The sequence below is a fragment of the Myotis daubentonii genome, chromosome 4 (assembly GCF_963259705.1).
Source record: "Myotis daubentonii chromosome 4, mMyoDau2.1, whole genome shotgun sequence".
Classification (NCBI taxonomy): domain Eukaryota; kingdom Metazoa; phylum Chordata; class Mammalia; order Chiroptera; family Vespertilionidae; genus Myotis; species Myotis daubentonii.
The window spans coordinates 65,312,375-65,331,799 of NC_081843.1; the positions used below are offsets into that span (position 1 = coordinate 65,312,375).

Consider the following 19,425-nt stretch of genomic DNA (forward strand, 5'->3'; position numbering starts at 1 on the left):
TATTTAAATCCTCACCCCAGGATATGCTTTTATTGATTCTTAGAGAGAGAGGAAGGGGAGGAGAGAGAGAGAGAAACAGAAACATCAATCTGAGAAAGAAACATTGATCAGCTACCTCCTATACGTACCCTGACCAGGGATGGAACCTGCAACTTAGGCATGTACCCTGACTGGGGATCAAACCTACAACATTTTGGCATAGGGGATGACACTCCGACCAACTGAGCCACCTGGCCAGGACATTTTAAATCAAGGTGTGGCTCAGTTGTTGAGTGTCGACCTATGAACCAGGAGGTCATAGTTTGATTCCTAGTCAGGGTACATGCCCAAGTTGTGGTCTCAATCCCCAGTGTGGGGCGTGCAAGATGTGGCCAATCAATGATTCTATCTCATCACTGATGTTTCTATCTCTCTCAACTCAATAAAAAGTATATTTAAAAATAAATAAATAAAAAGATTAAATGGTATTTACATGACACACATCACACTATTTTTTAATGAGGAAGAACAGAAACCAAATTTGGTTCTGAATTTTCTCATGAAATCCACAACACATTTAAATGTCTATTAAATATGAAGAATGCAACAAACATACCATATAATTAACTATCAAATATAGAAACAAGTCTTACTCATTTTGCTAATACTATAGCAAATCTTATATCCAGTCTCCACACCAAAGTCAAATTTGTTGCATTCTGAAGATGTTAAAGAGTTAAGTCAGAGTTACAAAAATAATGAAATGCAGAATTAAGACTTAAAAAACAAATGAACAAAATAAACTTCCCTTACTTTCATAACACTCAAGCCTGTCAGGTGATAGTTCAAATAAAAATTAAGCATGGATTTCACGGTTTTCTTTAAGAAACAGGTTCGGACTGCTGGTATAGTTTTTCTTACAACCATACACCAAAACTTTCCGTTGAGATGACTTCCTTTTTTTTTTTTTTTCTATGACAATTGGGTATTTTGATCTAATAAGCGAAAAACTCCAGACTTGGCAGTGGAACAGATACTGAATTAAAAATCCAAGAATCAAATGCCATTAAAAGAGATTTCTATTTAAGCTCTGAAAAAATCTATAGAAAGGGGAGGGGGACTAGTTATTCTGTGCAGATGGAATTGTATTAAGTTGTGCCAACCAACCTGGTGGAGGGGTTAGAAGGGAAAGGGGATGACACGGCAGTGGGATGTTGTTCTGGACACAGAAAGCAGCATGGAACGGCACATTGGCAACAGCGAGGCAAGCTAACAAAGGGGACAGAAGATGTACCTGATGGTAGTAGAGAGCTGGCAGTTGAGGAGGAGGAGGTGGCATATGAGGTGTAGGCTGGGGTGCCGTAGGAACGATCCCTGGTGGTAAAGTTGAGTAGCTTAAATTTAAATACAAAATACAGTAAGAGCCCAGTGAAGCAAGTCCAGAGCCCAAGATAACTAACAGCTACAGTACAGCATTTGAAGCTGTCTAAAGGATAGATATTATACAAGGAACCTATAAAGAGGAGGTTATAAAAGTTACAAGAGAAAACATTCAAAATCTAGTCATGTTTTCCTTTTAGAAATAAAAATATAAACAAGGATTTAGAGGCACCAGAGTTGTTTGTGTTTTCATAATTTGAATAAATAGGAGGGAAACAGGATGAAGTAAATTCAAGTTTAGGCACCTAAGAAAGTTGAGTCACATAACCAAATCCAAAGAGAAGAAAGGCAATAATTAAGGTGAATAGAATCTTAAGTGAAAATGATAGGGGATAAAAATTTCTTGGCAACTTGTCAATTACTAAAGTGTTTAGAAAGACAGTAAAAATGCAATAAACAGAAACAGCAAAATAAATAACAAAGACAATGCTTTATTATATCCTAAAAGCTTCAAAAAAAAAAAACGAGATAAGACAGTGACAGGAATGAGTCATTTAATGTGATAAAATAATTTTCCAAACTACAAGTAAATCTCTTAGGATTCTTTTTGTTTAAATGCAATTCTAGTTTATTTAAACAGCTGATTCTTATTTTTTCAGAAATAAGTTATATTTCAACTGAAGAAATTTTACTAAAAATTCTGAAGAATTCAGCCATTGTTCAGTAATACTTAATAATTTAAAACAAATTTAGTAATGAAGACCTTATTGTGCACTACACTTTTAAATTCATCCCTTGCCTAATGTCATCTGAATGCTTAATATATATTAGAGTAGTAGACCTTAAGGCTGAGAAGCTCACTACTTTTACCACTAGGTGGCGAAAAAACCCAAGTAGTATCTGTTACCAAAGCTAGTACAAAATCCCAAGGACTTGAACTAGAATTTCCACCAGGTGTCAACCAAGAGAGAGAAAAAAAAACTATTTTCTCCACTCAAATACACAAATTCATAGTTTTATGCATAACTATGAAAAATAAATGGCCTGCCCATTAACTATCCAAATATTTTGCATATTTATATCCTCATATAATGCCGTTGAGTCCAAGATATTGCCTTGTCAACTAAAATCCAACTAAATGAAATTTCATTCCTTCCAAAAAAGAAAAACAGAAAGCCCAATGAGTTTAGTTTATTGTAACTGATATGTTCAACCTATCCAAATATATGACACAGAGGAATCTAAGAAGTTTTAGACATGGACAACCAAAACTTTTCAAGTATACTTAGAGATATATATATAATCTCCAGATTCATATTTTTTCTTTCTATATTTCTCTACTAAGCAGGTCTGTTGATTGCAAAAGTCCAGGTAAGTTTATGCTGTTATACTTCGAACCTGAGTGTGATTTTATGAAAGCAATACCATGTTACCAAAACTTTCACAATAAAGAGACAAATGTACCTGCTTTTAAGGTGTATCAGAATTATTTTGAACAGTCCAAGACTGGAAATTAAAATGACAGCTTTGCAGAATTAAGCCATATGTATAAACCAAATCATGCTTTTTTAAAAACCATGTTACGTGCTTCACTAATTTCTAATCAAGATTTTCCGATCTTGTTGTAAACATGATGCCAGGTAAAACACTATGTCATGCTGCCTTTGGAAAGGTGGTCCTTTTTTAGGCCGAACTCTATTCTTAGCCCTCCGGGCACAGGAGTTATAATCCTGTCATACCCTGCAAATTTAGCTGTAGGTGGTGTCTCAAAAAAGGACTTTTTCTTCCTTCGAGGAAGTGGTCAAGCCTTTCTTCCCCCTAGTGTCATCATGCAAACCACTTGGTTGTTTTTTGGAGCTATCTAATTACGAGATGGGAAAGACAGCAGCTGAAGAGAAAGCAAAACCTACTGATTAAATTATGCCTGCTTGTCTTCCGGGCTCTTTATAGTATCCTCTTTTAAGATTCCTTTGGCCTCAAACGAGCTCATGTCCACCCTGGCTGCCAAGCACTGGTTTTGTTTCTGTTTTTTCAAACAAACAAAAAAATATCCGAGCCAAACAGGCTCTTGTCGGAGAACATTATTTCTTGTCTGCTTTTATTACGGTTTCTTTTGAAATTCGTGCGAGTCTGCTCAGCAACCAGCCGCTTGCCCAACCGGTGCCGCCCCTGCCCCCATCTCTCTCCACTCATCACTTTCCTCCTCTTCCCAGCCAGGCACGGCGGTCAAACCCCTGCCGTGCCCAGAACGCACGCTCTGGGCTGCACACGCGGCAGTGTATCCTTACTTGGCTTTGCAAACAGCTCCCCATCCAACCCTCGTCCCCCGGTGGCCCCCTCGGCCGTTATCTTTAACTAGAGCGCTCGCCAAAGGGGCTGCCGACGGCCCGTCCGCGAGGGTTTACGGTGGCCTGCCTACCAATGGGAGCGCGCAATGCAGAGGAGTCAGGGTCAGCCTCCCGGCAGTCCCGGGGCCGTCCTCCCCCCGCGCACACCTACTGTACCCGCGAGCGAGGGAGCGAGCCCGGCGCGGGGGGGCGCGCATGCGCACCGGGGTTGTTTTTCACAAAGCGGCTCTTAAAGTGAGCCGGCCGCCGCCAACCGCCCGTCTTTGTACGGAGACCACTGGGCCGAGCGCGAGCGCGGAGCGGGAGCCTCGCTGCTGCCCTGACTTTTTAAGAACCTCAATGAACTACTTGTGAGGAGTCGCTGGTCGTGCCTGTGAGCTCTTCCCACGGCCAAGACAGCGACCCGTGTTGCGTGGAGATCACATTTTATATGCGATCTTGACTTTTTTTTCTTGGTCTGACATTATATTTTTATAGATTTTTGTTATAAACATGGTGCTGGGAAAGGTGAAGAGTTTGACCATAAGCTTTGACTGTCTTCATGACAGCAACGTCCCCGTGTATTCTAGTGGGGATACCGTCTCAGGAAGGGTGAATTTAGAAGTTACGGGGGAAATCAGAGTGAAATCTCTTAAAATTCATGCGAGAGGACATGCGAAAGTACGCTGGACCGAATCTAGAAACGCCGGCTCCAATACTGCCTATACACAGAATTACACTGAAGAAGTAGAATATTTCAACCATAAAGACATCTTAATTGGACACGAAAGAGGTAAGCTTTTTTTTTTATGTTACTCGGAAATCATTAAAGCTAATTTCTTTGGGAATGTAGCTTTTGATTTTTCTGAATTGATATAATTCTACTCCTAGCATGACCCATAGCAGCTCGGTAAGAGCTGAGCGGAGCTGGAGACGGGCTTCTCCGTGACGTGCCCCGAGCGTGGAGCCGCGGAGCGTGCGGGCATCTGCAGGGGCTGCGAACTGCGCCCGCCCGCCGCCCCCACGCCCGCCGCCCATTCGCACCTTCACGCAGACCCTGCTCAGACCCGACCCCGTCACTCCACTAGCAGGTCTTTCACTGGATCCCCAAAGGCTGCAGTCCAGTGCTCGATGTCTTCCCTTGTGCTCTGCCACCTTAACCTCTCAAAAACGAAGCCTCCATCGAGAAATGGGATAACATCTTTAAGCGGGTTAAGAGGTGCATTTCATTTTCTAACATTGACGCGCAGACTTGAAAGCATTGACCGTTGTTCTTTGGTCAAGGGTTTCTGTGGCTTATTTTGACATATGGTATGAACACCCCACGTGTTTGGGGGTTCCCCCCCCCCGTTCTTTGCAGTTCCTTTAGAAATGTGTATCATTCATTCTCTCTTCTAAAGGACTTCACCTATGATTGTGATGGGTTTCGAATCGGGCGCAGAAGCCATTCGGGGAAATGTTCCTTTCTGAGCATCATGCCTAACTTTGAAACGTGCCTTCAATGCAGCCCATGCCAGGCACATGAAATTGAAAAGTACTCGGCACCTTGGTTTTGATTTTTGGTGAGACGAGGGAGAGGAGGGGTTGTCAGACACTGAAGGGGCCCGAGGTTTCCCATCTGTTGTTTAAATCGTTACATTGTGGAATTATAGGAGACTCTAAGCTTGTTTTTCTAAGTTTCCACCCTTTGTTAGAAGCGGTTCAATCCTGTTTAGGACCAGTTCTGGGGGGTGGCGAGGAGGGGCGCTTGTGCAGCTCTCAGCAGATTGGCTGCGCGCGTCAGGTGGTGGCGATGACTTAATTCCTAGACCGAGAAGAATATAGTGTTAAAACTGGTTATGTAATTTTGTACTTCTCCTTTTTAATGCGATGTTTAGTTCCAATATGGGCTATTTTCGAAAAGTAAAGCACATTTTTTACCTCCATTTTCAGTATTAAATATGCACATGCCTGAGGAAGTGCTAGCTGAACTAAAGCAAGTGTAGAAATAAAGGATGCTTCCAGCCACAGCATTCATGCGCTGTTCTTAAAAGTATTAAGATGAAGTCAGTTCTTGAGGTAGGTTTTCAGTTGCACAGAGGAATTTGCATCCTGACATTATTTCTAGTTCATCTCTCCAAGCAGTACCGCTGACGAGAAGCGCTAATGCCTAATGACAGTCGTCGTGTTTGTTGGAAAGCATAGACAGGAGTTTGTTTGAGCCTTTCTGGATATTGCAGCTTTTTATAAAATGGTGGGAAGAGACAAAGGTTCTCGTAGAGTTGAGACTGTAGAGTAACGACTTGTGGGGGACGAACACAATTTACTAGCTGCTCCCTGATTTCGTGGTAAAATAAACTATGCGCCTTTTAACCCCACGAAACACCCCTGAGCCTCTGCAAAGTGCGGACGAGCTCTTCGCCTGCAATACTTTCAATGACTTAGAACTGGGACCTCTCACACGAGCCTGGTCACGGAGGCCCCGCCCCACGCGGCCCGCGATAGGCGGAGCCGGGTTTGTTAGCCTGTTGCTAAGGCGATGCCAGCCCCTGATTGGATTGGGCGCGGGCGGTGGGGAGAGCGGGGCGCGCCCATGGGGGCGAGGCTTGGAACCGGCGTGCGCCGGTAAAGGTCCCTCCCGCGCCCCTCCCCGGGCTTCTGGGGGTGCCCACGTCTCACCACCTTCTGTCGCCCCACCGTGGCCTGTCCTTGGCCCCGAAATGCGTGATTTGGGGTGTCAGGAGAGTAGGCGCGGAAAGCGCCTGGTGTCTTTGTAAAGTGCCGGGCGGCCCTGGGCGCAACCTGCGCTGCCAGTCCTAGTCCGAGGGAACTTGGGCGGACAGGGTCCGCAGGAGCCCACCTTCCTGTTTTCCGAGAGAAAGGCGTCAGGTACCTTCCGTGAGCGCTTGTTTCCCTCTGAGCGGAAACAAAGCCTGTCCCCCGACAGGTACAGACCGGCTGCCGTGCGCTGACCCCAGGGGGAGAGCGCCGAGGCTGGGGTGGAAGGAAAAGGGATAGCGACGTCCAGAGCTGGGTAGGGCCTCGGCGAGGATCCCCTCCCCCGCCCATTGTTCCCCGGGGCGCCTGGTCCCCACCTCCCACCCCGCACCGTCCCGGTCTCCGTCGTTGCCAGTGGAAAGGTGTCAGGGTGGCCCGAGCCAGCTCGAACCGGTCACCGGCAGGGGCGTGTAAAACGGAAGCGCCGCGGCCGCCCGCCCCGCCCCCGGCCCAGCAGGCTAGGCTGCGCGGGCGCGCGCGCGAGCCGGCGACGTATGCCGTATGTATAGCGGGGCGTGCGGGCGGGGGAGCGCGGCGGCCGGCTGGGATCTGCTCGCGCCGGTTTAGGCCGGTCCTCTCCTGCTCCGCTCTAGTTCTTGATTGACAGCCCGGCACTTGTTTACCGCGGCGGCCGCCGCAGTGAGCCTGCTGAGCTGGCACTCGCGGCGCGGAGGAAGGGCAGGAAGGAGGCGAACGCTGGGTGCCCCCGAGGCCGCGGCTTAAGGCCCCTAGTCACCAGCCGCCGTTGGGTGCTGAGACCCGTTCAGGGGAGTCGCCCGGAGGCCGCGGAAAATAGCACAAAATAAAAGCTTCCGCACATAGGCGCATTCTTCCTTTTTATAAGCCAAGTGTCACTTTTCTGTGTCTCTTCAGTACTTCGGTGAGGGAAAGTTAAGGGATCACAATGTCGTCAGCTTTCGTGGTAAAGTGCTAATGATCAAGATTTCTACACCGAGGAAACCCTGTAAATCTAGTTAGAACACTAAGAAGGAATCATTTTAAAAATCCAGAATTCACCCACTCACTTTTTTTTGCTTTTGGGTTTTTTGATTTTTTTTTTTTTGGTTGTTTGTTTTTTGTGTTTCAGTTAATATGTTTTGGAGACATGTTTTAAATAATCTAGTTGACCAAAAGAAATTTGTTTGTTGAAAGGTCACCCCTTTCTTCAAGCAACTGGCAGCCACCTGGTCAGACTACAGGTTGGGGGGTGGGGGTGGAGTTGGTAGCAGCACCTTTTAAGTCTGAGGCACGTTTTTTTTGTTTGTTTGTTTGTGTTTTTTTTAAACATGCCAGTTTTTAGCTGTTGCTAGGACAGACCGATTATGGTTTTCATTTTAGGTTCAATAAAGACTTTGTATTTTTAACTGTTACACTGATTTAAAATCACTGTCTTTTTTTAGCTCCAACATCTATTTAACAAAGTTTTCTAATGGCTTTATAGCTGTCACATTCACATCTGAATCGACTGGTTTTTGAAGGTGTAGTGAGTTCTCATTTTATATGGTTAATACCATAGATTCAAGAAAGCAGCTGGAGAGGCGGCTCAGAGGGTCCCGGGGGCGTGTTCCCGCTGGAGGGCGCCCGCGGGGGTCGGGGTGATGCCCCCATTCCACAGATGAGGCGGCTGAGTCCCGGGGTTCCCCGCTGGAGGGCGCCCGCGGGGGTCGGGGTGATGCCCCCATTCCGCAGATGAGGCGGCTGAGTCCCGGGGTTCCCCGCTGGAGGGCGCCCGCGGGGGTCGGGGTGATGCCCCCATTCCGCAGATGAGGCGGCTGAGTCCCGGGGTTCCCCGCTGGAGGGCGCCCGCGGGGGTCGGGGTGATGCCCCCATTCCGCAGGTGAGGCGGCTGAGTCCCGGGGTTCCCCGCTGGAGGGCGCCCGCGGGGGTCGGGGTGATGCCCCCATTCCGCAGGTGAGGCGGCTGAGTCCCGGGGTTCCCCGCTGGAGGGCGCCCGCGGGGGTCGGGGTGATGCCCCCATTCCGCAGGTGAGGCGGCTGAGTCCCGGGGTTCCCCGCTGGAGGGCGCCCGTGGGGGTCGGGGTGATGCCCCCATTCCGCAGATGAGGCGGCTGAGTCCCGGGGTTCCCCGCTGGAGGGCGCCCGCGGGGGTCGGGGTGATGCCCCCATTCCGCAGGTGAGGCGGCTGAGCCTCGGGTTCATTCTACCGGAGAAGTGAGGCTGGAATTAGCGCTCAGACTCCGCGCCGCCTGCGTGTGCCGGTCCGGTCCGGTTCGGTTCCTGACGGGCCGTGTGTTTCTCTCCCGCAGATGACGACAACTCCGAGGACGGCTTCCACACCATCCCTTCGGGGCGGCATGAATACGCGTTCAGCTTCGAGCTTCCACAGACGTAAGTACGAGCAGGAACAGGCACCTTCCATAGGCAGCCATCCTTTTAAACTTAAAATTATTCTACGTTTAAAAAAAAACCCTTTTCATGACTGAATCTTGCTAGAGGAAAACAATGTGCTAAAAAAAAGCTACTTTATGATGTAGTGTGGCAAAATTATAGAAAGCAAAGCTTAATTCTTAGTACTCTGCCTCACGATTGATGAGGTTTTTAAAACTTGAATAAGATTTCATTTAACGTGAGTGAGTTGAAGGTGCTAATCAAATAGTTAAGCCCTGTGTGCCTAGTTGGCCATCAGTTATTAGCAGAAAAGGTAAAACATATCGAGTCACAGTCCCTTATAAACATGCGTTCTTCTTCCTTTTCTGCAAAGTTAACCAGCAGCGGTGAGCTGCGGCCGTCGCGCATTGGGCACGTCCCGACTCCAGGGGAGGTGGTCTTGGGGTCTGAGCTCAGTAGCTTCTGTGAGCAAAGAGCTATTGAGAAGGTCACGCAGGAGACATGATGACTTGGACTTAAAAGGAAACATCCTTCCGAGATACCTTAATATAAGGATTGGGATCTAACAGGAAAGGGAGATGGAAGAGTGGCATAATCTTAATGTAGTAACAGATTGTTAGGGGAGATTATTCAATGTTTTTAAAATAATGCCTTTAACAGATGATCCTGACAGGCAAAGTGGGACTTGTGATCATTGTTTTGGAGGATAAACTTACAAGAAAAATTTATCAAGTGCCAAATGTACATAATTTTATATCTTCTCTGTAAAGCACTCATTTAAAATAAACTCTAAAAGAGTAGCAAAATATTGCATTTTATTTCTCTGTGCTATGCAAATTAATGCAAGACTCTAAAATAGGTAGCCAATATGACAAGCACTTTAGTCATTGATTATAGGATATTCACAATCTGTTTTTGCAAATTCTTGATTAGACATAAATTTTCTATCCAACTACTCATTCTAATCTAAGTTAGCATTCTGCCTTGTCAATAACTGAAAACCAGGCATTTTTCTAATGAAATTATGAGAAAGAGACTAAACTCACAAAAATAAATTCTTTCACAAGTAATAAAACTGGCGAAATTGCAAGTTCTGATTCCCTTGATACAGGTCAGTAGAAATGTTTCTTTTTCTTTAAGCCTATAGTAAAGTTTAAAAACAGCCAAAAAGGAAACATGAGGACACTGGGAAATATAAAACTTTTTTAGTATTTCAGTGGACTTTATGAAATGTGAAATTTCTGAAACTACAATGACTGTTCTAGGCCTTTTCTAGACCTTCTTAATTAGTTGCTATAAAAAGAGATACTAATTCCCGGCAAATGAATAGTGGAGCACTGTAGGGAATTTGGTCTGAATATTTAACCAGTGTCTATAATTTCTCAATAGAAATAGTTAAACCATTCTTAACTTTATTTTTAAATTAAGTTCTTGACCTTTTCAAGAATTATTCACTTCCAATTTGTCATAATTTTGCCACCAACATTAAAAGTAGCTTCTTTATTTAAAGAGATTGTATACTTCTTGTTTCTTTAAGCAAAATTTCTATAATGTTTACCAGCTATTTGTTCTATTTGGAAACAAGATTTTTCCCCAATGACTTATCCCTTTGGAAATTTTTAAAAATCATGTTTGATACCTCACTGATATATAAACAGTACAATATATTAACACTTCTATGATAATCTGTGTAATTATTAGAAAGAGGTGTAATATTAATATATTGACCTTTATATTCTACACAGACCACTTGCTACCTCATTCGAAGGCCGACATGGCAGTGTGCGCTATTGGGTGAAAGCCGAATTGCACAGGCCTTGGCTTCTACCAGTAAAATTAAAGAAGGAATTTACAGTCTTTGAGCATATAGATATCAACACTCCTTCATTACTGGTAAGAATTGACTGAATTCTTCATTCTTTGTTTTGGCATACCAATACTAAAGAATAATCACCTAAACTTAAACTGTAATTTTATCATTTTAAAATAGTGGCTTTATTTTAAAATTAAAAAAATAATTATTAATATTTTTAAAAATAGTCAAGGGCGCACACACACACTGATGAAGAATATGATCATATTTCCTGATACTGTAATTAACATTAAATAAATGTTAAAAGTAAGACTAGCATATGGTATGAAATACCTCTTAGAAGAAACAGCAGTAACAAAAAACATAAATCTGTTCCCTGGATAATTGTAGTAGAAGAGGAGCAGTAGTATTAATTATTATTTTAACATAATATCACTTACTTTGAAAATACCATAATGAATCATTTGTATTGCTTTGCATTATTCCAATGTAGGGATGTCAAACGATGGGGAGATTATCACTTTTTTCAAAAAATTTAATTTCATCTTAAATGAAATCCTTCTTAATTGTATTTTTTCACAAGATTCAAATTTAACTTCAAAAACATTAATTGGTTTAAACAAATGATAACATCTTTAAGCAAATAAGAATTTTTAAAATGTGCAATTTTCCCTTTTTTACACAATTTAACGCAGTTTAATAAACTGGAATGTGGAAAGGGTTTTTTTGTTTGTTTGTTGGGTGGGTTTTTAATTAATATATATATAATGTGGGCTAAAATGATGTTTATGATGTTAAGCCCTGCACCCTTTTTTCTTAATTGCATAGAAACTTACATAAAAACAAAAATAATTCAGAGCCATTGGTTAAAGTTAAAAATATATATATATATGGCTACCAACAAAAAGCAGCACTGCTTTTAATTTTTAATTCTCCAAGAATTTAGATTGTATTTTAAAACATTTTATTACTCTCCCAACTCATACATTGATCTTTTTGTCTAAATTTATTTCTTACAGTCACCCCAAGCAGGCACAAAAGAAAAGACTCTTTGTTGCTGGTTCTGTACCTCAGGCCCAATATCCTTAAGTGCCAAAATCGAAAGGAAGGGCTATACCCCAGGTACGTATGAAGTGGATTCCCACAAAAAACAATCTTTTTTCACTTAGCTTTTGTGTTTAAATTTATAGTATTTCTACTAAATGCAAACATGATATAGCATTCTTTGGTAAAATAACATAAGCTGTGCTTATCCAGTTTTCTTTCATAAATTGAAATGTAGTCACCTTTACTTTTATTTTTTCATTTATTGATTTCTTTTGTTTTTAGAAAGAGAGGGAAACATCGATTTGTTGTTCCACATATTTATGCATTCATTGGTTGCTTCTTGTATGTGCCCTGACCGGGGATGGAACCCACATTCTTGGCATATCGGGGCAATGCTCTAACGAACTGAGCTACCCGGCCAGGGCCCTCTCCTTTTTTAAAGAGCTACTGTAGTTCATTTTTATAACTCTGAAGTTAATTGCCACTCTTAGGACAGCTTTCCATCCTTGTGGTCTGCTGAACTTTCCAGCGTTAGCCTAAGAATCTACATTAGTTTTGGGGATTTTGTTTGTTTTGTTTTGTTTTCTTAACAGATCATTTTTCCCTCTCTAGGTGAATCAATTCAGATATTTGCTGAGGTTGAGAACTGCTCTTCCCGAATGGTGGTGCCAAAGGCAGCCATTTACCAAACACAGGCCTTCTATGCCAAAGGGAAAATGAAGGAAGTGAAGCAGCTTGTGGCTAACTTGCGTGGGGAATCCTTATCATCTGGAAAGACAGAGACATGGAATGGCAAGTTGCTGAAAATTCCACCCGTGTCTCCATCTATCCTCGACTGTAGTATAATCCGTGTAGAATATTCACTAATGGTATGTATAAATTTAAGGGGTTTTATTTAAGTCTTAAAATCACAAGGCTATCATTTTGTCTTATATCCAAGATTTGATATTTGTATTCCATATAATATATATACAAATAAATATAAGTCTTTATATAGTTTGCATTGTAATTATTAATTTTATATGTATGTGAATGTATTATAATGTTATTATGCATATGGATAAACTTTTCTTGTATATCATATGCATATAAGTAAAAAATGAAGTAAATGAGGACCTCAGATAACATTAAAACTGGGTTATTAGTTTTTTTTAAAAGGAAATAATACTTGGCATTCTAAACCTAGCGTCTCCTTTTACTGTTTTAGGTATATGTGGATATTCCTGGAGCTATGGATTTATTTCTTAATTTGCCTCTTGTCATCGGTACCATTCCTCTACATCCATTTGGTAGCAGAACTTCAAGTGTAAGCAGTCAGTGTAGCATGAATATGAACTGGCTTGGATTATCCCTACCTGAAAGACCTGAAGGTAATTTGATACAATGTGTATCTAACTTGAATCTCCTATAATTTTCAAGAACATAATCTTCTCACATTTTACAATTAAACTTTTGTCTATACCTAAAAATGAGTATATATGTCCCTAATGTTAGATTTAAAACCTAATCCCCCTAGTTTTGAACACAACAAATAATTATTATCTTACTTTGATATTTCTTTTTAATATCTACTATTCTGTGTATTTTGACATGCATCAGAACATGCTGTTCGAATTGCGTGTATCTTTTTCCTTCAGCACCACCCAGCTATGCAGAAGTGGTCACAGAGGAACAAAGGCGGAACAATCTTGCTCCAGTGAATGCCTGTGATGACTTTGAGAGAGCATTTCAAGGACCACTGTTCGCATATATCCAGGAGTTTCGATTCTTGCCTCCACCTCTTTATTCAGAGGTAAGCATCAACTCCTTAAGTATAAAATGGGCTGGCTGTCTTGCATTGCAGACTTTTTTAAAAATACAGTTAGTTTTTTATTATGATAATTTAGAAAAACATTTAAAAACACAGATTAAAGATTAGATTAGGGTTGTCAATATTTACTAAGTAGGACTGTTCACTTCTATTCGTGAAATAAAGATAATGATCTCACATCATGCTTTTCAAAATGCCAGTTAAAGGAATAATTTACATTTTAAAGCATCTATAGAACTGCCATTTTGCAAGCATTGATTAATAGGATTTATCTTATCCTTTTCCAATTTAATACTTGTATATTTTAACATTATCCGCCATGAGGGAAAATAACATATTTGCAATAACATTTTAAACCACATTTCTACACTGTTAGATTATTTTTACTCATTTCATATTGATGACAGTTAAGCCCTTACATTAATAAAACATGGCCCTTAGTGGGAAAACCAAACTTAGCAGAAAAGTATTATATAATAATTAGAAAGAAATGTACAGTTCATTTGGAATCAGCGTATTGGGCCCTGGGAATCGAGGGGCTTCCCTGAGAAAAATGATTAAAAGTAGTACTCCTCAAAAGGTAGGGTAGTTCAGGTATGAAAGCAAACAGCCAGTGAAAAAAAAGAACAAACAGCATGTGCAAAGGCAAGTAACTAAAAGGTGTGGGGGATGCAGCAATTTCAGTGTACTTCAGAATGCATGTATACAAAGTACATGTTTTGAGGGGCTTTAAAGTTAGCCTTGATACCAATATAATGCCAAATAATTTCGTAAATCACTGCTCTTTCCTTTTGGTTACTGTAATTTAAACAGCTATTTTATAATGAAATGTTACTCTCCCAAATAAGACATAAAAGGGATGTTTCACTCTTCAACAAATTGTCCTCCTCATGTTCCCCTCCAACATCATGACTGGAAGAGTCAATTTTCTTTTGGATATAGCCAATATGACATGCACTTTATTCATTGATTTTAGGATATTCACAATCTGTTTATGCAAATTCTTGATTAGACATAAATTTTCTATCCAACTATTCCTATTCATAAAATTTTCTATTAAATCCTAAAAATGTTCTCCCTCTTGTTACAGATTTTGTTACTACATTTTTATTCAGACATTTCTGTCTTGCTTATTATTAAGTCAGTTGTTTCTCGTTGGATCTGAGGCTTCTTCACTGTCCAGGCATTTTAAAAGAATGGCAACCTAAAGATCTACTTTTAAGTAATTTGTCATAAAATTCTTCCTCCTTTTAAAAATGAACCAAAGAGAATTAAAAACTTTTAAATTAAAAACACTAAATTGGTTCATGTTGTGATTTAATTAACATCTAGTCACATAGAGGGGAGCTTAAAAAGCTATTTTTACTTTTTTTTCCTCTTTAAAGGATAGTTATTAAAAGAAAGAAAAGTTATTTAGCTTTTTTTCCTTCAAAAATGGGTTTTGCCTAAAGTGTTTGAGGCACTTTGGATTTGTCCTATGTGTGAATGCAAGTAAATAGGTCTTACCCAAAAGGTCTTTCAGTAAAAGAAATGTATTAAACCCAATAATTTGCCTTCCTGTGCCCTTTCCTTTATACCTGAGAAGCAACAAAAATGCATTCACTTTTATTAAACATATGTGTATATGAAAGTCACTCCAAAGATAGAAAAGGTGGGGAGCCCCTCTATCTCTGGTGGGTTCAGCATTACTATTTCTTAATGTACACTATTCCTGGGCCCTTTCTGAATTTTATACCCAAGAGTTACCAAGAATATTGTTTACTACACAACTGCATTCTTCCTAAAGCCTACAGAAGAGATTTTTTTTATAAAAGAATAAAAGGAATACTTTACAAAAGGATATCATTGCTATAGAGATGTTTTACATTGTATTTGAGTCTTAAGTACTAATAAGTGCTAAGTAAAACTCCATTCACTGGTAAAATTTAACCATTAGCTTTTGTGAAAGAGAACTAATCAGGCATATTTTTATGAATGTTATTATTAATCTAATAATTGCATATCAGGCACTTTAGATAATACTAATACCCTTTCCTCCCCATATTAGCTACGAATGTTCTTTCTAATTAGGTTCATCAACTAATACTCAAAATCTTAGTCATTTGCTACATTCTTATTAGACCTTATCAAATAACTTTGAATTTTTTTTCTCTTTTAAGATTGATCCAAATCCTGATCAGTCAGCAGATGATAGACCATCCTGCCCCTCGCGTTGAAGGAACATGTGGTTAAATCAAGTTGATGTGAATTCCAAACTGTATCTCTTCCCAGCTGAGGACAGAGAAGTATCTTGGAGACACGTTTTCAGAGGAAGTGGAGTTGCTTTTGCCCAGAAAAATGGCAAATACGTGAAACAACCAGTGATCATGCTTTAGAAGCCTATAGCAACATTCTGGGACTGCTCCAACATGCTTGAAGATCTAAGCTTTTCTTCTTTAAAACTGGCACATACCAAGAGCAGTCGTCTTAGCCTATGGTCATACGTGTCAAGACAACACGTTATAAAGAGGGATGATTTCCTTCTTTTGATTTGAAAATTTGCACATGCTCAATGCTTACATTGTGCAGTTCAATGTCACTACAGCTTTTTTTTTTTCCATTAATGCCAGACTCTCGATATTCATATAAAACTTGTTTGTGATCAGCACAACAAGGAAAAACTTTAAGATGAAAAAAACGCACTGACATTTTTTTTTTATTTAATATAGCCTGGACTTTACCTGCGTATGCACATGCTCAGAATTGTCCTACTAGGCTGACCATGTATCACCTCTTCAGCTTGGATCCTATTGTGGATTTATTTACAAACATCAAATGCCTTCAAGCCAATCCTTCTTGCTGTATGTTTTGCAGCCTACTGTAGTAGATATGCAACAGATATGTGGGAAAAGAGAGAAGAGGAGGAAGCTAATAAGAGACTTTGTCAAGATTGTATACCTTCTTGGTTTCTTTTAAGAATTTGTTGCCTTTCTACTATTACAGCAAAGCAGCATTTTGTTACTGACTGCCTAAAATCACTTAATCTCAGGTGAACGCATCACTTGCCAAACTGTTGGAATGCTATTTTGTGTTTTGTTGCACTGTTACTTTTTCGTTTGTTTGGTTGGCTTTTTGGAGAGGGAATTTGGAAAAGGGACATACACAAAAGTGATAACCCACCCGCATTTTCTTTTTATCATTACATATAAGAAGAAACTAGAAGAGCTAAGAATGGAATAAAGAAAGGCAGTATGGCAGGCACCAGCAAAGAGTTAAGGGCTGTTGCTCTTAAAAATTACTGTTACTTTTTTGTTTCTTTTAAAAAAGTATGGAACTTTTCCAGTCACAGGAGGAGGAGAAAATACATTTATTTTTATATACAGTTACTTAATTACCTCCAAACACATATGTTGGAAATCATTTTTGCTGGTGCAGAATATTTTAATGAGCAGGAAGGAATATCAGGTTATGATTAGAGAGCTCAGTTTATACATTTTTTTTTATCCTGCTCAAGATCTACAAAACTTGAAAACCTGTTCTAAAAGTGATATACCTTCAAAATTATAAATACTAGAATATATGCTGGAATAATACATGTTCTATATTTTTGTGGGTTTTTTTAATGGAAATCTTTTTTTTCATTACCTAAAGAACATTTTGCTAAACATGAAAAATCACTGACTTTGAGTATATGTAGATAAGATAGGGAAATTATTACATCAGTAAATTATAGTTTATATTAAAGATTATTTACAGTTGGCTCATAACAAATATACCAGCATTCATGGTGACACTTAAAACAGCATTTTCTGAGTATACTCAGAAAATTGTCTTACTTTAGAAGGAATTCAGCTCTGGTGTTTTTAGTGAAAATCAGCATCTCTGATGTTACAACATATGTGTGGAATGGGTGTTACATCTGTCCTGCCATTTAACCCCACAGTTAAGGTGACTGAAAATAATAGTAACTCTTGCTTGGTGCTTGACCTGGTTAATACTGTCTTAAAGCTTCATACAAAACAAATAGGCTTTTCCATAAGTGGCCTTTAAGAAAACATGGAAGACAATTCATGTTTGAAAAATGCTGACAGGGTGAAGAAAGCCCAATGTAAAAATGAATCGCGTTTTAAGTGATTCGGTTAAAGGGTTTGGGCTCCCGTAGCAAACTAATACTAGATAATAAGGAAATGGGGGTGAAATATTTTTTTATTATTGTTAAATCATTTTGTGAATGTCCCCCTCAAAAAAAGCTAATGGAATATTTGGCATAAAGGGCATTTGGTGGTTTTATTTTTGTTTGGGGAGGGGGGTTGTCAGAAAATCCCTTTTCTTTTTTATGTCTAACTTCTAGGGAACAATTGTTGATATGCATAGTATTGGAATACTTATCACCATATACTCATAAATAACACATGAAAGTAAGAATGACCAATATTCTGGCAATTGGCACTAGGTCACGAAATAAAATGTGATAAAATCCTAATTATATAAAACTTTATAAAATAAAGTTTTGTTTTTCCCATTAAAGTATTTCTTTTTTATTTAGAGGCATTACTTTACTCTTTCCTAAATATTGGTCAATTTCTGACATAAGACATGAGGTTCACATTTGTATTCCAGTATTCAAGATAGATTCCTGATTTTTCAATTAGGAAAAGAAAAATCCAAAATGTTAGCAAAACAAAGTGCAATATTAAATGTTTGCTTTATAGATTATACTCTATGGCTGTTTGTAATTTTTTTTTCCTTTTTTATTTGGTGCTGAATATGTCCTTGTAGGCTCTGTTTTAAGAAAACAATATGTGGGAAATGATTTGATTTTTCCTATTGCTCTTCCTTGTGGAAAATAAAGTGTTTTGTTTTTTTCTTTTTTGTAAAATTGTTTGAAGATTTATTTGAATCAATCATATTAGTATCATACATGCAAACACATAGGACTACAATTAAAACTCAAGCCATTCTTGGTAAGAATTGTTTCTAGACTCACTAAGAAAATTTCTTAAGGCTTAAAGGAATTTTGAATACTACTTACTGTTTTACTTAGTAAGTCATTAAGTTATGGATACTTCCTTATAAAACTTGTCATATATATGAACCAAACTTAACCAGGTAAAGTACTGTACTTAGATACCAATTCCCTATCACTGATGTGTCCAAGTTTCTAGTATTTCAATAAAATTGGGCAGGCACATGCAAAAAAAAAAAAAGAAACTAGATCACCAACTTATACACAAGAATAAACTCAAAATGGATAAAAGACTTAAATGTAAGTCATGATACCATAAAAAACGTTGAAAACAGCCAGTAAAATCTTAAATCTCTCAGTAGTAGTTTTTTGCCCATACATCTAGGGCAAGGGAAACAGGCGAAAATAAACAAATGGGACTACATCAAAATAAAAAGCTGCACAGCAGCAAAAGAAACCAACAAAATGAAAAGGGGAGCCTATTGTATGGGAGAACACTCTAATAAGGGGTTAATATAAAACATCAGGAAATCATACTACTTAACAAAAGGAAGACAATCCAATTAAAAAATGGGCAGAGGACCTAAATAGACACTTCTCCAAAGTGGACAGGTAGATGTCCAAGAGACATGAAAAAATGCTCTAAATCACTAGTCACCAAGAGATGCAAATTAAAACCACAATGAAGTATTAATCACTTCGACCTGTCAGAATGGCTACCATCAACAAATGACAAGTGCTGGCGAGGATGTGGAGAAAAAGGAGCTCCAGGTACACCGCTGGTGGGAATGCAGACTGATGGAGCCACTATGGAAAACAGTATGGAATTTACTCAAAAAAATTAAAATATGGAACTGCCATTTGACCCAGTGATACCACCTCTAGGAATATATCCTAAGAAACCTGAAACACCAATCAGAAAGAATATATACACTCCTATGTTCATTACAGCACAATTTACAATAGCTAACATCTGGAAACAACCCAAGTGCCCAGTAGATGAGTGGATAAGAAGCTGC

At 39.7% G+C, this 19,425-nt stretch overlaps 1 protein-coding gene and 1 long non-coding RNA gene across 6 annotated transcripts; one reads left to right on the forward strand and one right to left on the reverse strand.

Moving 5' to 3' along the window:
- Positions 1-3,949: 3,949 nt before the first annotated feature.
- ARRDC3 (arrestin domain containing 3) lies at positions 3,950-18,319 on the forward strand. Of its 5 annotated transcripts, none has more exons than XR_009452627.1 (8): positions 3,950-4,479; positions 8,710-8,791; positions 10,537-10,684; positions 11,624-11,726; positions 12,264-12,520; positions 12,859-13,021; positions 13,251-13,443; positions 15,621-18,319. XR_009452627.1 is itself a non-coding variant. In XM_059694120.1 (8 exons), exons 1-8 carry the CDS (start codon positions 4,200-4,202, stop codon positions 15,675-15,677), a joined length of 1,245 nt encoding a protein of 414 aa, XP_059550103.1. In that variant the 5' UTR covers positions 3,951-4,199; the 3' UTR covers positions 15,678-18,319. The 5 variants fall into 5 exon arrangements, 4 of the variants coding, with proteins under 4 accessions (XP_059550103.1, XP_059550105.1, XP_059550104.1 ...); XM_059694120.1 differs by having other exon boundaries at positions 3,951-4,479; positions 13,289-13,443; XM_059694121.1 differs by lacking the exon at positions 3,950-4,479 and adding an exon at positions 4,767-4,905 and having other exon boundaries at positions 13,289-13,443.
- LOC132233433 (uncharacterized) lies at positions 4,120-4,712 on the reverse strand. Its single transcript, XR_009452628.1, has 2 exons — positions 4,584-4,712; positions 4,120-4,484 (listed from the first exon to the last, which is right to left on the reverse strand). It is a non-coding gene; the product is annotated as an uncharacterized LOC132233433 (long non-coding RNA).
- Positions 18,320-19,425: the final 1,106 nt, after the last annotated feature.

Bases quoted from the DNA above. Each gene is read 5' to 3' on its own strand.
- ARRDC3 (XM_059694120.1), top strand. From the start codon at position 4,200: ATGGTGCTGGGAAAGGTGAAGAGTTTGACCATAAGCTTTGACTGTCTT. The intron at 8,792-10,536 runs GTAAGTACGAGC...TATTCTACACAG, and splicing joins AGCTTCGAGCTTCCACAGAC to ACCACTTGCTACCTCATTCG. The intron at 11,727-12,263 runs GTACGTATGAAG...TTCCCTCTCTAG, and splicing joins AAGGAAGGGCTATACCCCAG to GTGAATCAATTCAGATATTT.